This window comes from Leucoraja erinacea, chromosome 6 (genome assembly GCF_028641065.1).
Source record: "Leucoraja erinacea ecotype New England chromosome 6, Leri_hhj_1, whole genome shotgun sequence".
NCBI classification, from domain to species: domain Eukaryota; kingdom Metazoa; phylum Chordata; class Chondrichthyes; order Rajiformes; family Rajidae; genus Leucoraja; species Leucoraja erinaceus.
In genome coordinates this window covers 56,571,058-56,589,464 of record NC_073382.1, presented here as the reverse complement: position 1 = coordinate 56,589,464, position 18,407 = coordinate 56,571,058, and the positions used below count along the sequence as shown (strand labels likewise).

Here is an 18,407-nt window from a genome sequence, read left to right as displayed (position 1 = left end):
TTGACTAAGAGTCACCACGAATACTCAGCGTTTTCCCTCATAGTGGAAATTAGTATAATGCAAGGCTGAATCAGGAATTACCTCGCAGTCCTTTGACTGAAACCACATGTCTAAGTCGCCAGAGTGCACAACACAATCTCTTCGACCCGCCACTCAATCAGGAATACTGGTATTGAGAGCCTATGGATTATTATAAATACGTTGTTGATTCACAACATGAACCTGCAGGTCAGATAAAAATTATATTATATGCCAGACCAGCTTCCTGCTGGTAAACTACCTATCCCAGAGAGGATGGCAATGATGATTCCAATGAACCAGCAACTCTACTAACTGAGGCGAAATAAACCATATGTTGAGGAAGACTTGAACTACTTCATTCTACTGAGCAGACTGATAACCTCAATCACAGATGATGAGGCAGTGCTTCCCTGGTCACTATGACGCCTATGGCCAGCCAGTTCCATGATGGTCTACCCTGAACCAGGGTAACCAAACTGTTCTTACTTGGCAGTTACAGAGGTTACTATGCAATGCCCCTGCCAATGTCTCTACATCAACCTGATCTATCGTAGAGACAGTGAAAACCCACTAGACAGCCCATGCTGCCAGTAAACCCAAACCTGGACCGACAGACGTCAATTTGCTTGTTTGGAGCTTCAGCGAGGTTCCATTTGCAGACCCTGTCTGTCATACTTGTCATTTCTGTTAGATAGCTGCTGCTGCTGGCCAACTCCTCTTGTAGTGGCTTGTCCATCCCCGAGGGAACAGCAAATTTAGAGGCAAGAGCAAGCAGCTCTTCCTTATGCGATTCTCGCACATTATGCATTAAAGCATGGGATTCAGGCACATAGTCATGTTCGGAGTCATGTTCTGAGTCAGTTCCATACTGATCTCTGACACTCTCATAGAGTGGGAGACATAGTGCACCGCGAACCAGGCGTTGCCACATGTGTATGCCTCGGACTGCCTGTGCATGCTTCCGTAACACAGAACATATTTTGTGACACCATCATCGATAGTCTTTCGAGTGTGAGGAATATTCCAACCCTGAACCAGGGGTAGCTACAGGCATATGACTTGAACTGCCTGTGCATGCTTCTGTAATAAGGAGCATAATATTTGGCACCATCTCCATCACTTCTTTCATCTGAGTGGGAGGACTTTTGCAACCCTGAACCAGGAGCTGCTTCAGGCATATGTGCATATACTTTGGCACCAACTCCACCACTCCTTTCATCCGAGTGGGAGGAATATTGCAACCCTGAACCAGGAGCTGCTGCCTGACATGCCTTCGTAACACGGAGCATTTCTTGTGCCACCATCGGATTCATCAGATGTTCTAATTGAGACAAACGGCCAATCACATCTGCCATAGATGTCCCAAATCATCTGACAGGACTTGTCCCACAGACTTGGCTTTGACTTTGCCCCGACTCGGGGTTGTCAGGCTGCTCCCTCCAGCAGCCGAACCGGGACTAGCTGTGCAGATCGGTGCTCTGTTGGTATCATCAGTATACTTACCAGACAGGTTGCACCTGCTAGTGACTCCGAGTCCTTGCTCCCTTCTGGAGCCCCAACGGAGTATTACAGGGAAGGACTGGAGCGCCTCTGGCCCCCATATGACTCGGCGTTATAATCGGAGTCACCTCTTCCCGATAGTCCGCTAGACAGAGTGGGAGAAATACTGCAACCCTGCCAGGTGTTGTCACAGGCAAATTACGTTCATATAATTAAAAGAAGCATATCCCCATTAAATCAGAGATTCATCTGCTCTATCAATATCCACATATTTGGAGTCTCTTATAAAAGAATATCCAACAGTCCCCTCTGGTGAGCAGAAATTACCATGACTCCCACAGGTGTCTGATAGGCACAGCTCAAAAAAGGCTTCCTAAGCCAGGATCTCTGGACTGCAATGGCAAGTACAATTTCACTACACCATTTGGTGTATGTGATAATAAATGTCCTTTGTAATTATCATTTTTAATATAAACTTTATTGGCATGATAAGATATATCATTATATTGCCAAAGAATTAAACATGACCTTTGAATGCTATCTACTACGATAGTCACAAACGTGACCGAGTGGCAACTGCTATTAATGCCAACTCTATTTATAGCCGCCCAAAAGTAAAGCATACACTATATGCTGCTGCAGCATAGCTGAGCCTCTCAGCTAGCAGTAACTATGTTTAAAATTGCTCGGAGCTACGGCAGCTGAGCTTACCTGAGCGTTAGCTCCTGGCCACGGCTATTCTTAACTCACCGGCTGCTGCTATACTTCCTGCAGCGATTGTTGACCTGGCTGCGCCGCCAGTCGCAATTTATGAAATCCTAGCTCCTTACGGAGCCCCACGGCTTCCTCCAAATCTGGCTGCCTGCTCCCGTTCGGAGCTCTGATGCTGGCAGCTGCAATATCTCATCCCAGCTCCTATGGAGCCCCACGGTGGCCTCCAATTTTGGCCGCCTGCTCCCGTTCGGAGCTCGAATGGCGGCAACCGCCAAATTTTATTTTTTTTCTCTAGCTCCTTATGGAGCTTCCACGGCGGCCCAAAACCCGACCGCTTCCATCAGCTACTCCGGGCCCGCTGTCGCAGTGGCCCGCTGGAAATAAAATGGACTGACCTGGCAGGGCAGTATCGAACTGCTCCGACTCGCGCACCATGCGTCCGCGTATTGATGCGCATGCGGGCTGGCGGGCTCTTCATGTAGTCACTCACGTGACTTTGAAATAAAATTACACAGATTCACAACTCTCTGGGTGAAGAAAGTTTTTCCTCATCTCAGTCCCAAATGGCCTACCCCTTATTCTTAAACTGTGACCCCTGGTTCTGGACTCCCCCAACATCAGGAACATTTTTCCTGCAGTTACAGTAAATGAAAATCTAGCAGGCAAGCAGGATCAAAGATACTAGAGCATAAGCCTTCTATGATCTTTCAGCAGGATGCTTTCTCCAACCTCAATGGGATATTACCAAATGCAGGCATAAGGGACTAGCTCAGCTATAAACCTTGGTTGGGGAGGACGTGTTGGGATAAAAGACGCGTTTGCCTGTTATATGATTACAACTTTATGGCTCGAAATTTAACATTCGTGAAAATGTAAACAATTGTATTGGCCTTTGGTCAAGATGCTCTGCAGAAACTCTTCAAGGCTTCGTTGACAACACTTACCAATAACAATCACCACCAATTTAGAAGGAGAAGGAGACCAGGTGTATATGAACATGCAAGGTCATAAGACTATAAAACATAGGAGCAGAATTAGGCCATTTGGTAATCGAGTTTGCTCCGCCATTCGATTATGGCTAATCTATTTTTCCTTATCAATCCCATTCTCCTGCTTTCTCCCTGCAACATGTGACACCAGTACTAATTTAGAACCTATCAATCTCCACTTTAAAAATAACCAATGACTTGGCCTCCACAGCCATCTGTGGCAATGCATTCCACAGATTCACCACCCTCTGGCTGAAGAAATCCCTCCTCATCTCCATTCTAAACCTTTCCTCTTCAAGTCACAACCTATTCTGATTTTTTTTTTAAATTTGGCATCTTTTACCATTGTTGAATCAAATTCCTGGAATCACTGATATAACACATTGAGGATCTTTTCACCACATAGACTGTGGTAGTCCAAGAAGGCAGATCACCATTAACATTGAAAAGGTAATGAAGGATAAACATTAAATGCTGACCTTGCCAGTAAAAAACCCACACAGCAGATCCTTTAAAATGTGCATGTGCGGTATCAACTAGCACCAGCTTGTTTCATCTGGCCCCATTCACAAAATGGCCCTGTGGATTATGCATGAAGGCAGCCGAGCATTGACTGGATGCTGAAGTCATTACCATCAGGTCAAATTTTGTTTACAATCCATACTCAGTCAATACTGCCAACCTTTTGGCTCATCATGACCCAGAATACAAACACCAGAGAATCCGATTTATTCGTTATAAATGGTTTTTTTTTAATGTATTGTCATTTTCTGATATGCAGCTAATTAATACAGTGAATTTGGTGCTGTAGTCTTGCACATGTTTGGATTATTGGACATTGCCCCAGTTGGCTCTCATCAGTGACATTTAGCTTGGTTGCAATTTAATTGAACACAACACTAAGTATCCTCAAAGGCAAAGGCAGTCTTCAATGGCTCTGTCTTCACATAATAAATGTTAGCCTTCTTCCTTGGCACCCCCCCCCCCCCTCCTTACTTGTTGGTGAAAAAACTTTTCTGTCAATCTCAAGCTTGAACATCTTCTATATCTGATCTGCTGTTGAAATCTTTAGACTTTGGAGATACAGCGTAGAACCAGACCCATCAGCCCACCAAGTCCTGCCATCCAACGATCACCCCTGCACACCAGCACTATCCTGCACACTGGGGATAATTTATAATTTCTACTGAAGCCAATTAACGTACAAACCTGTATATCTTTGGAGTGTGGGAGGAAACAGGAGCACCCAGAGAAAACCCACGAGATCATACGAAGAATGCATAAACTCCATACAGACACCACCTGTAGTCGGGATCGAATCCAGGTCACTGTCGCTGTAAGGCAGCAACTATACCGCTGTGCCACTGTGCCACCCCTTTCACTGTTTATCTCTGGAAGCTATTGATGCCCAACATTTTCTCTTGGCTACCAGCCACCAGCTCACATTTTTATTACTCCAGGATTCACACCAACACCTCCCACTTTTCAATCTTCTCTTAAAAATAAAAGAATCTAGAATGTGATAAGCATAATTTTCATTCCTGAAGGAAGGAATGAGATTATGCATTGCAGATAAAATATTTCAATCAGCCATTGAATAGATGCTTTACACTATGAAAATAATATTGATAGATCAGGGTGAAACATGAGATACAGTTTGGAAAAGACCCTTCAATCCATCAAGTCCATGCTGACGATCAAGCTAGCATTTACATTAATGCTACACAAATCGCATTGTTATCGCACAAACTCATCAACTTCTCGTGGATTCTACCATTCACCTTCACACTAGGGGCAATTTTCAGCAACATCCTGGAGAAATACTGCACAGTCATAGGGACAACATGCAAACTTCTCCTCAGGTGAGAAAGGTATAGCTTAAAGGAAATATGCCGGGGAACACAGAAGGTGGTGGATGCATGGAATGCTCTTCCAGGGGAGGAGACGGAGGAAGATGCGACAAGGTGCCATTTGAGGCTTTAAGATAGGTGCATGGATATGCAGGCAATGGAGTGACATGGATTACGTGGAGGTAGAGGAGATTAGTTTAATTTAGCATCACATTGGGCATGGACATTGTGGGCCAAATGACCTGATTCAGTGCTGTACTTTTCTATGTTCTAACTTCACACAGGAGACACCCAATTCATTGACTATAATAAGCCACAAGTGACCTATAGGTCTTACTTGCCTCCCCGTAAGTATGTTTGCCAGTTAATTGGCCCTTGTAAATTGCCCCTTGTGTGTAGGGAGCAAACGCCAAAGTGGGATAACATAGAACTGGTGTAAATAGATTATATATCACTGTCTATATCTCTCGTTTCCTTTTTCCCTGAATCTTAGTCTGAAGAAGGGTCTCGACCCAAAACGTCACCTATTCCTTTTCTGCAGAGACGCTGTCTGACCCACTGAGTTACTCCAGCTTTTTGTGTCTATAAATGGATGATCGATGATCGGTGTGGTGCCAGTGGGCCGAAGGAACTGTTTCCATTCTGTATCTCTAAACTAAACTAAACTAAATGCTCGGCGACTGTGCCTTACATTCTCTTGGTTGGAAGGTTTGCACCAAAGGACCCTCTACACTCAGGGAGTCATGGAACAGGGAGTGTGGAGCAGGCTTCATCTTACAAATCATGAGCTCCCATACATGGAACAATTTGACAGACTGTGACAGTTTAATGGAGAATCAGAGCCATTTATAAATTAATTAGACAAATGAAATAAAAAAAGCACAAACATAATTTGAAAACTTTAAAATAATAACAATAATTAAAAGCATTAAAATACTCCAGAGCGTGGTGAATCTGTGGTATTAATTGCCAAGGAAGGCAGTGGAGCCCGTCAATAGGTACATTTAAGTGGAGATTGATAGGTTCGTGATTAGTGAGCATGTCAAACATTATGGGGAGAAGGCAGGAAGGATAATGGGGATTTGGGGAAAGTAGATCAACCACGAGCAAATAGTGGAGCAGACTCGATGGGCTGAATGGCTTCATTCTGAGAAGGGTAAATCGGAGGTGTCAGTATTACAGTTGGACAAAGGGGACTATGGAGCCATAAGTGAGGAGCTGGCCAAAGTTAACTGGAAAGATATCCTAGCAGGGATGACAGTGGCATGGTGTTTCTGGGAATAATACAGAAGGTGCAGGATCAGTTAATTCCAAAGAGGAAGAAAGATTCCAACGGGAGTAAGGGGTGACCGTGGCTGACAAGGGAAGTCAGGCACAGTATAAAAATAAAAGAGAAGAAGTACAACATAGCAAAGATGAGCAGGAAGACAGAGGATTGGGTAACGTTTAAAGAGCAACAGAAGATAGCTATAAAGGCAATTCGGGGAGAAAAGATGAGTTACGAAGGTAAGCTGGCCAAAAATATAAAGGAAGATGAAAACATTAGTTAAGACCAAAGTTGGACCGTTAAAGACTGAGAAAGGTGAATTTATTATGGGGAACAAGTAAATGGCAGATGAGTTGAACAGGTACTATGGACCCGTCTTTAATAAGGAGGACACAAACAATCTTCCTGATGCACTCGTGGCCAGAGTATCTGGCGTGACTTTGGAACTGAAGGAAATCCACATTAGGCAGGAAATGGTGTTGGATAGACTGATGGGACTGAAGGCTGATGAATACCCAGGGCCTGATGGTCTGCATCCCAGAGTGCTTAAGGAAGTGACCCTAGAAATCGTGGACGCATTGGTGATCATTTTCCAATTTATATTACTAAAAGTCTGATCTTGACCGCTTTTGGCTCGCTGTGCTGTGATTTCCGAGAGAACGCCGCCACCTACGGACGTCATTTTTGGCCACCTCGCTCAGAGCCCCCCTCCACCTTCCGGGACCAGAGGATATTTCCCATTGATGAAAAATCGGAGAGATATTAAAGTTTTTAAATAATTTGCCATCCTCACTGCTGCCCCTGCTAGAGGGAGGGGTAGGGACTATAAAACCAGGAAGTGATGTGCCTCACTCAGTCTCTGCAAGATGGAGGAAGCCAGAAGGTCACGTCTCTCTGAGCTCTGAATAACACTGAACACATGTCTACTCAACTGTGAATGCCCTTAATGTGGTTTGAAAATGAAAATATGGTTGGTTTGAAGTAAAAATGCACTGCAAATGGTTGTTTGGGTTGTAGTAAAAATGCACTGCAAATGGTTGTTTGGGTTGAAGTAATTGGTGGAGAGGTGGAATTGGTGGAGAGGTGGAATATTGTGTCGGGGACCAGCCCTCGCGTGTGAACATGGGACCCAACGGGTCCCACTTAGTCTAGTTCTATAGATTCAGGATCAGTTCTTGTGGATTGGCCAGTAGCTAATATTATCCCACTTTTTAAGAGAGGCGGGAGAGAGAACACAGGGAATTATAGACCAGTTAGCCTGACATCGGTGGTGGAGAAGATGCTGGAGTCAATCATAAAAGATAAAATAGGGCACATTTGGATAACAGTAACAGGATCGGTCCGAGTCAGCATGGATTTGCTCCTGGCTTACTTACACACACATTTTTTTTAAGACATACTCGAGGTCAATGGAAGCAAATCGAGATTTCAGTGGATGTAGTAGCACCTCATTTATTTTCCGAAGGGGAAATCATGCTTGTCTAATCTCCTGGATTTTTTTTAAGGTGTAACTCGGTAAATGGACAAGTGAGAGCCAGTGGATGTAGTGCACCTGAACTTTCAGAGCAGTTGATAAGGTTCCACATGGGAGATTAGAGAGCCCCCCCAAAATGAGGGCACATGGTATTGGGGGTAGAGTGCTGACATGGATAGAAATTTGGTTGGCAGACAGGAAACAAAGAGTAGGGAGTAACGGGTCCCTTTCAGAATGGCATGCAGTGACTAGTGGGGTACCGCAAGGCTCAGCGCTGGGACCTCACCCATTTACAATATACATCAATGATTTAGATGAAGGAATTCAAAGTAACATTGGCAAATTTGCAGATGACACAAAGCTGGGTCGCAGTGTGAACTGTGAGGAGGATGCTACCCTGTGAGAAGGTGAATTGGACAGGTTGGGTGAGTGGGCAGATGCATGGCAGATTCAGTTTAATGTGGATAAATGTGAGGTTATCCACTTTGGTAGCAAAAACAGGAAGGCAGATTATTATCTAAATGATGTGGTTGGGAAAAGGGGAAGTACAACGGGATCTGGGGGTCCTTGTTCATCAGTCAATGAAAGTAAGCATGCAGGTACAGCAGGCAGTGAAGAAAGCAAATAGCATGTTGGCCTTCATAACAGGAGGAGTTGAGTATAGGAGCAAAGAGGTCCTCCTGCAGTTGTACAGGGCCCCAGTGAGACCACACCTGGAGTATTCTGTGCAGTTCTGTGGGTTTGGACACGCTAGAGGCAGGAAACATGTTCCCGATGTTGGGGGAGTCCAGAACCAGGGGCCACAGTTTAAGAATAAGGGGTAAGCCATTTAGAACGGATGTGAGGAAACACTTTTTCTCACAGAGAGTGGTGAGTGTGTGGAATTCTCTGCCTCAGAGGGCAGTGGAGGCCGGTTCTCTGGATACATTCAAGACAGAGCTAGATAGGGCTCTTAAAGTTAGTGGAGTCAGAGGATATGGGGAGAAGGCAGGAACGGGGTACTGATTGTGGATGATCAGCCATGATCACATTGAATGATGGTGCTGGCTCAAAGGACCGAATGGCTTGCTCTTGCACCTATTGTCTATTGCTCCGATGTCCTCTGAACCTATGAACTCCACACTTGGTTTCCTTCACTTGCAGGGTGGTTCACTTCATCCAGTTTCTGCCCTGATGTTATGCCAAGGGTTAGATTCAGTGCATCCACACACTATTCAGCGGGTGGTTTTTCCCCAGGGTGGAAATGTCAAGGATTGGATGAAAAACTTAAAAAGGCAAAATTTAAAGGAGATGTGCCGGAGATCTTTTTTTGCACAGAGTGTGGTGGGTGCCTTGAACGCAATGCCAGGGATGGTGAAGCAGATACGATAGTGTGTTTAAGATGCTTTTGGATTGGCATATGGATTTGCAGGAAATGGAGGGACATGGATCATGTGCAGTCAGAGGAGTCACTGTCATGGAGTCATATAGCATTGAAACAGGCCCTTTGGCCCAATTTGCCCATACCGACCAAGATGCCCCATCTAGGCTAGCCCTATTTGCCTATGTTTGGTCCATATTCCATTAAACGTTTTCTATATATTTACTTGTCCAAGTTAATCTTTCCTTAAAGATAGACACAGTGCCGGAGTAACTCAGCAGGCCAGGCAGCATCTCTGGAGAAAAAGGCAGGGTGCATTTTGGATTGGGATCCTACTTTATTAGACTTTTTTAATTATCTTTCATTATGTTACGCGCAGACATTGTGGGCTGAAGGTGTTGTATCTGTGCTGTACTTTTTCATGTTCAATGTTTAGTTATTGCTCTGCTGCTGGGCTCAATGGTGAATCTAACGATGGAGTAGAGGTATGTGGATCCTCAATTTAACCTTCTGCAGATATCCACATTTCAAAGAACACTCCAACAATCCCTAGAAGACAAGTAGATGATAATTAGTGTTTTTCTGCGGAACACCAGCCGCAAATAAACATGACATACAATATTTCCACTTGAAAAACCAATGGGCCAATGTCCTGTGAATTTTTATATTTGATCGTTTGATTGAAAAATACAGCAAGGAAACAGGCCCTTCAGCCCACCAGTCCATGCTCCATGCTGACCATCGATCACCCATTTACACTAGTTCTGTTATCCCATTTTTGCATCTACTCCCCACACATTAGGGGCAATTTATGGATGCCAATTAACCATTGAGGGGTAATTTAAAGATAACCTTTTTACGCAAAGGGTGGTGGGTGTACGAAATGAGCTGCCGAAGGAGATAGTTGAGGCAGGAACAATCATAATGTTTAAGAAACATTTATACAGGTTCATGGATAAGACAGGTTTAGAGGGATATGGCCAAACACAGGCAGGTCGAGCTAGTGGCGATGGGACATGTTGGTTGGTGTGGGCAAGTTGGGCCGAAGGGCCTGCTTCCACGCTTTATGATTCTATGATTCTTTGACTCTATTAATCAATAAACCTGTAGAAAGGGGACTGCAGATGCTGGTTTACACCGAAGATAGACATAAAATGCTGGAGTAACTCAGCAATAGAGACAGCATCTCTGGAGAAAAGGAATAGGTGATGTTTTGGATCAAGACCCTCTTCAGCAAAGGTCTAAAAACGTCACCTATTCCTTTTCGCCAGAGATGCTGCCTGACCCGTTGAGTTAGTCCAGCATTTTGTGTTTAACCTACAAACCTGCATCTCTTTGGGATGTGAGAGAAAACTGCCACTTCCAGAGGATACCCACAAGGTCACAATGAAATCATCCAACCTCCACATGGACAGCACCCAAGGTCAAGATCGAACTCTGGCCGCTGTGAGACAGCAGCTTTACCAGCTGCATCACTGTGTCTCTATTTCTGAATCCAATATAAAAATGTTCGGGCATATTGTTGTGTAGTCCCTTATTGACATGTACATCACATCATTCCTGCTTTTGTGTCTTTTCATGTTTCCAAGTCATGGAACAAAATGTGCTGGTGAAGTAGCAATGGAAGCTAACAACAACTTCTGTGGAGTTGGCATTGCATATAATGCAAGAATTGGAGGTAATTAATCTACATTAGAGTCAAGGCAATTTTGTTTAATATTGCATGATATCATATCCCTAGTGCACATTGCACCATTTCTGCGTAGATTGTAGCTTTGTTGACTTGGGCATGATGGGCAATTGCAGATTTACTTTACTTTACTTTAGAGATACAGCTTGGAAACACGCTCTTCAGCCCACCGAGTCCGCCCCAACCAGCGAACCCCCCCACACTAACACTATCCTACACACTAGGGTCAATTTACAATTTTACTGAAGGCAATTAATCTACAAACCTGTACGTCTTTGGAGTGTGAGAGGAAACCAGAGCACCCAGAGAAAACCCACGCTGTCACAGGTAGAACGTACAAACTCCATACCGACAGCACCCATAGACAGGATCAAACCTCGGTCTCTGGTGATGGAAGGCAGCAATTGCTGCCCATATCAACACTGTTTGATGCAAACAGATCAGGAATATGCTATTTTGATGCTGTAACACAGATATCTTGCCATTTTTGTTTGATTTTAAGCAGTATTCTAAATATAAAATTTGATTTTCAACTTTAAGATGCTTTGCAAGATACTGTATCAGCTTTAAGGGCCTGTCCCACTATACAAGGTAATTCAAGAGTTCTCCCGAGTTTTCCCCTGATTCGAACTTGGAGAATTTCTCTAGCGGGTCCATAGGTGTTCGTGTATGTCTCATAACGGCTCGTACGGATAAAATGTAACCATTTTTTTCATCACAAGTATTTTTTTACTCGAGGACATTTTTCACAGTGTTGAAAAAACATCACGAGTTTACCGGATTTCCAGAGTACCTACTGTTACTTATACGAGCCGCTACGAGACATCCACGAACTCCTACGGACCCGCTACGGACATTCTCCAAGTTCGAATCAGGGGAAAACTCAGGAGAACTTGTACAGTGGGACAGGCCCTTTAGCATTATGAACATAATGGATAAGGGTGATGTCTGTACAGAGTTGTACGTTTGCCCTGTGACCGCCTGGGTTTTCATCAGGTGCTTTGGTTTCCTCCCACGCTCCAAAGATGTGACTTTAATCTCTACACCAAACTTTATGCCTAGTACTACCAAAGGTTTCAACAATCTTTTTGCTGTACTTCACTTCAGCAGCTTCTGATGACACTTGCATCATCCCAGTGTTTGTTGCTGGCCTCTTGCTGGTCAGACTAGTGTAGGACGATGCTGCTTTGCCTCTTCTGCCACCTATCCCTGCAAATGTTGTCCCACCTTCACCTAAGCAGATCAATTTGAAGGTCATGTGCCTTTCACTTGTGACCCTTGCCAGGGTTTCCAACAATGATTAAATGCAGAAATTGGGAACATTTTGCACAATCTTTTTTCCCCTTTTCATTACAATTCCAGCAGTCTATGGGTAACAATTTTGAAATAACAACATGAATACTGGAATGCCGTTTACCCAATCTCCTTGTTGCTCTTCTTCTGAAGTAATGACAGCTGCACAATAGACGTTACAATGGGAATCAATCCTCACTTATCCTGCAACAAAGAGAGAAAGAACAACAAGAGGCAAGGGAAACACAATAAGTTCCAAACACATTTTAAAAATATACTTTAGTCATAATGAAAAATATATATTAAAAAAAAATGTACAGAATAGTGAAAGGCTTGAATAGAGTGGATGTGGAGAGGATGTTTCCACTAATGGGAGAATCTAGGACTAGAGGTCACAGCTTCAGAATTAAAAGACGTTCTTTTAGGAAGGAGATGAGGAGGAATTTCTTTAGTCAAATAGTGGTGAATCTGTGGAATTCTTTGCCATAGAAGACAGTGGAGGCCAAGTCAATGGATATATTTAAGGCAGAGATAGATAGATTCTTGATTAGTACGGGTGTCAGAGGTTATGGGGAGAGATCAGGAGAATGGGGTTAGGAAGGAGAGATAGATCAGCCTTGATTGAATGGCGGAGTAGACTTGATAGGCCGAAAGGCTTAATTCTGTTCCTATAACTTATGATCTTATGAAAAACAATGCAAAATCTCTTCATACATTTTCAGAGTCTACATATTCAATAGGGTCATATTCATTAGTATTTGTACCTATCTTTACACAAAACACCCTTGTTACTCATGTTGCTCTCTGGGGTGATATTCCTTCCTATATTTGAGGGATGCCCCCACCAGACTCAGCCCCTCAATGTCCAGCAGCAGAAGGACTCTGCCCTTTCAAGACAATGTTGGATTATGTATTATTGGGACCTTTTATGAGTTCTAGTTTCAGAAGCCACTTTGTGGCAGTACCCCTGTGGCCATGATGGTTTATTCCTCGTTATTTTTATGTTTATTATTTTTATGATTCATTTTTATGATTCGGTTTACATATCAAGTTCCATAGTATTTGATTTTCCCAACTCTTTTTCCCAACTGGCATTAGTTCACATATATGGTTTTTACTCCCCGATGTTAGAGCCATTGGATAACAGAGTAGAGGGAGCAGGGGGGAAAGATTGAGTGATTGAAATTGTTATTTGTAATTTAACGTCAACCTTCTACATTACATCCTGGAGGAAACAGCCATTTTCTTAATTTTGATTTGCTTGAGCCACTCTTTGGTGGAACCTTATGAGTAAGGAAAAATACTTTCATTCTTGCAACCTCACAGATAAAGGCTTCAATATCGTCATGCCCCGCTGCCAGGCATGGTTAATACTAATCATTACAGTTGCTTCTGCTACATGTACTGTTAAATGTTGAATGATAGCATTTCCATCCCACAGTGCTCTGACATACCTTGGCATAGTGTGTTATCTTCTCCTGCAGGAGGGATCCATGGTGTTAATTAGCTGCTGCAGTCCCAGATTCTGCAGTTGACAACTTTCAGGATTATGTATTAGTAATAGTGTATGTAAAGGAATCAGGACCTAAGATGTGAGACCACACTGTTTTCATTGAAATCTTTCATCATATGTAAACATTGTTCAATGGTTAGCATTTATTGCCTATCTTCAATCTTTGAGACAGATAACTATCTGTATTTTTCTTCAGGATTCAATCATCTTCCTTTTTTATTATCTGAGAATTCCTACTGGTGCCATCCTAGTAAGATCATTAAAATTTAATTGACATTACAAGGGGATGTTTAGAGCCAACTATTCGCAACTAATTCTCCCACTTTCTTGCATTGTGAGAGAAACCATTGGGTGGCTTTTTTTTCTTCTCAGAAACAGGCCATTTTGCCCAACTTTTCTATGCTGACCAAATGCCGATCTAAACTAGTCCCATTTGCCCATGTTTGCCCCATATCCCTCTAAATCTTTCCTATCCATGTTCCTGTCCGAATACCTTTAAAGCATTATCATTGTTCCTGCCTCAACCACTTTATCTGGCAGCTTGTTCCATATGAAAAAGTTACCCCTCAGGTTCCTATTAAATCTATGTGGACAGCAGAGTGGAAATTCCCCCATACTAGTATTTGATGCTAGCCTGGAACCACAGTGGAGCAACAGAATAAGCTCTTGGAGAAAATACATTTGAATAGTTGTTGTCAAATTAATTCATTTACACTGCAGGAGGAAAGCCCAATTAGCTGTGACGGCATACCTGTTTATTTAGTCATTACCACATGGTAGTTTAAGGGAACTTGCTGTATGCAAATCGACTACATGATAACAGTGATTGTATTTCAGAAGTATATTATGATAACCAGGAACAAGCTAAAGCAACTATGTTTCACATATGAGAGGCATAGATAGGGTCGACAGTCAGAACCTTTCCCCCAGGGTGGAAACGCCCAACACTAAAGGGCACAGTTACAAGAAGTGAGGGGGGAAGTTTTAATGGAGATGTGAGTAGTGCGGGCCTGGAAGACACTGTCATGGGTGGCAATGGAGCCAGATACAACAGTGGCATTTTAGAGGCTTTTGGATAGGTACATGAAATGGAGGGATATAGATTATTTTCAGGCAGATGAGATCAGCTTAACTTGGCATCATGTCCAGCACAAACATTGTGGGTCAAAGGGCTCATTTCTGTGTCATACTCTTCTTTGTTCTACTGTATGCTTATTAGTGCATTTATTACATATTCGTTATGACACTTCAAAATAAATTGTTCTGGAAAATTAAATGACCTGCTGTGTTACAACAGAATGACAAGTATTATATTCCTGATTCAGGCATTCGCATCCTGGATGGCAAAGTGACTGATGCCCTGGAAGCTGCAGCCCTCACCTACAAGAACAATTATATCGATATCTACAGCTGCTGTTGGGGTCCCAAAGATAATGGGAGGAAACTTGACGGCCCCGGAAGATTGACAAGCAAAGCAATTAGGGAGGGGGCAGAGAAGGTATGAGATTCTGAGAAGCATTTGAAAACTTGGACTTGGTCCACCGAGGCCTACTGGATCTCTTGGTTGCTGGACATTTTAACTTCACTTTCCATTCTCATACTGACCTTTCTCTCCTGGGTCTCCTCCATTGCCAGAGCGTGCACACACGAAAACTGAATGAACGGCATCTAATATTCCGTTTGGGTAGCCCACAACCCTTTGGTATGAACATTGAATTCTCCAATTTTAGGTAAACACTCTGCCCTCTTTCCCCTCTTTCACATTCCTCCTTTCTTCCCAGTCCTCTCTTTGCTCATGACCTCCACCATTGCTAACGTGAGCAGAGTGAGGCCACACACAAACACCACTTCTATCATTTTCTTATTTCACACATTTTGTCTTTTCATCTCTGGCCATTGTCCAATCATCTGCCAATAAAAAACACAACTTCCATGGCCGTCTGAAGGGGGGGGGTGCGTTGGGTGCGACCACACCCCCCCCCCTTTTTCCCCCCAGAGTAAGAAAAAATCCCGTGAATTTTCATTTTTTTAAATCGGAGCGCAATCAGCATTTCCACTTTGTCGGAAATAGCCTGAAATTTTGGTTCCGTCCCGCGGGATGATTTGGGAGAAAAAAATGCGACCATCCGAGCCTGCACAGTTGGGGAAGCGACGCAAAATTACGCCGTCTCTCCGTGTCTGCGCAGTGGGCCCGGGCGGGATCAGACTGCCATTTGCATTCCACACATTGAGCTCGATGCCTCGCATCTACTCCAGGTAAGTAGTAGAATATTGCGTTGCAGGAGGGGGAGTCTGTTTTTTATCCTCAGTGGCAAACTACCCGTGAGGGTGTGTAATCTGGCCCGCGAGATGATTTAGAAACATAAGGGACTGCCCATTTCTCCGGGCCGGGTGTGGTGTTTGCCCGCCCGGTCTAGCATCTTCATTCGCGGCGTCAGAGCCTCGCCAACGGCCAGCCTGGCGACCAGGAGACCATTCTCCCATCGCTGGGCGGGAGTGGCTGAATCTGAACCCAGCGGCTGTAACCCCAACAACAGACGCTTCCCTCGCCTCCCCCCGCTGCCGGGGCCCAAGCCATCTTCCGCCCACGCCACCCCCACTGGACCCACGCCACCCCGGCTGGACCCCCGCCACCCCCACTGGACCCCCGCTGACCCCCGCTCGGCCCGCATATATGCATCAAGCCGATAGCCTAATCGTTAAAGAGTTAAAAGATAGCCTAATCGATAAAGAGCTGAGAAGAGGAATCAGAACTGCTAAGGAAAGGTTCTCTGCGAATTTGAGGAGCAAGTTCTCAGCTTGTGATTCTTCTTCCGTTTGGAAGGGCAAGCAAGAAATCACCAGCTATAAGAGGAAGGCCCCCCACTCTTTGGACAATCGTCAGCTGACGAACAACCTGAATGAGTTTTACTGCAGGTTGGAAAATCAGAAACGTAACCCTGGTACCCCCTCCCCAACAAACACAGCCAGACCCCAGTCTGCAAAGAATGGACCCTGCACCCACTTCTTCCCATTCACCACTTCACACCTACTTAAGGCAAGACTCCAGTATGAAAAGAGTAAGTAAGTAAGTAAGTAAGTAAGTAAGTAAGTAAGTAAGTAAGTAAGTAAGTAAGTAAGTAAGTAAGTAAGTAAGTAAGTTTATTGGCCAAGTATTCACATACAAGGAATTTGCCTGTGTGTTCTGCCCACAAGTAACAACATGACATACAGTGACAGTTACGAATAACTCAGAAAACACTAAGCATTAATAATAATAAAGCATTAATGATAAAACACCATTGATCAAGCATGTGAACCAACAAAATGACCTCGATGACCTCGCTCTGATCAGGGAGAGTGAGGAGGTCATAGAGGGGAGTTATAGAGAGGTGGTCACTCCAAAACCACGGGAGAGAGACATGTGGGTCACGTTAAGGAAGGGCAAGGGGCAGAGGCAGGAACGAGTGAGTACTCCAATGTCGGTACACCTCGCAAATAAGTACTCCTGTTTGAGTACGGATGGGGGTGACAGCCTACCCGGGGGTAGTGACAGCGGACGGGCCTCCAGCACAGAGACCGGCCCTGTTGCTCCAAAAGCTAGGGAAAAAAAGAGGGCAATAGTAATTGGGGACTCTATTGTTAGGGGGTCGGATAGGCGATTCTGTGGACGCAGTCGGGAGACCAGGATGGTGGTCTGCCTCCCTGGTGCCAAGGTCTCGGACGTGTCTCAACGCATCCAAGATATCCTTAAATCAGAGGGAGAGGAGCCTGAGGTCGTGGTACATACAGGTACCAATGACATAGGAAAAAAAAGGGAAGAGGTCCTGAAGGGAGGATTTAGGGAGTTGGGAGGAGAGTTAAAAAAAAGGACCAAAAAGGTAACCATATCAGGATTACTGCCTGTGCCACGCGACAGTGAGAGTAGGAATGGAGCGAGGTGGAGGATAAATGCGTGGCTGAAAGACTGGTGCAGAGGGCAGGGATTCAAGTTCCTGGATCATTGGGACTTCTTTTGGGGAAGGTGGGACCTGTACAGAAAGGATGGGTTGCACTTGAACCCGAGGGGGACCAATATCCTAGCGGGGAAATTTGCAAAGGCAGCTGGGGAGACTTTAAACTAGAATGGTTGGGGCGAGGGACTCAAATAGCGAAAGGTAGTAGACAGAATGGGAGGCAGGAAGCAGAAATGGGAAGCACTCGGACACAAGAGGAGAAAGAAAAAAAAGGAAATAAACAGAGAATAAGAGACGGGGGTTTTCTTAAATGTGCATATTTTAATGCTAGGAGCATTGTAAGAAAGGTTGATGAGTCTGGATAGACACCTGGAAGTATGATGTTGTGGCGATCAGTGAAACGTGGTTGCAGGAGGGCTGTGATTGGAAACTAAATATTCCAGGATTTCGCTGCTTCAGGTGTGATAGAATTGGAGGGGCAAGAGGTGGAGGTGTTGCATTGCTAGTCAGGGAAGATATTACAGCAGTGCTTTGGCAGGATAGATTGGAGGGCTCATCTAGGGAGGCTATTTGGGTGGAATTGAGAAGTGGGAAAGGTGTAGCAACTCTTATAGGGGTGTATTATAGACCGCCAAACGGGGAACGAGAATTGGAAAGAGCAAATATGAAGGAGATAGCAGATATTAGTAGTAAGCACAAGGTAGTGATTGTGGGAGATTTCAACTTTCCACACATAGACTGGGAAACACATTCTGTAAATGGGCTGGATGGGTTGGAGTTTGTAAAATGTGTGCAGGATAG

The 18,407-nt window shown here is 44.3% G+C and overlaps 1 protein-coding gene across 1 annotated transcript in view; it reads left to right on the top strand.

Annotated features, from left to right (window-relative positions):
* Positions 1-18,407, top strand: part of LOC129698179 (PC3-like endoprotease variant B) — a 685,304-nt gene that overhangs the window by 392,467 nt on the left and 274,430 nt on the right. Inside the window, exons 8-9 of the mRNA XM_055637132.1 lie at positions 10,765-10,853; positions 14,997-15,169. Of these exons, the coding sequence (XP_055493107.1) occupies positions 10,765-10,853; positions 14,997-15,169 (262 nt within the window). The remainder of the gene's footprint in view (positions 1-10,764; positions 10,854-14,996; positions 15,170-18,407) is intronic.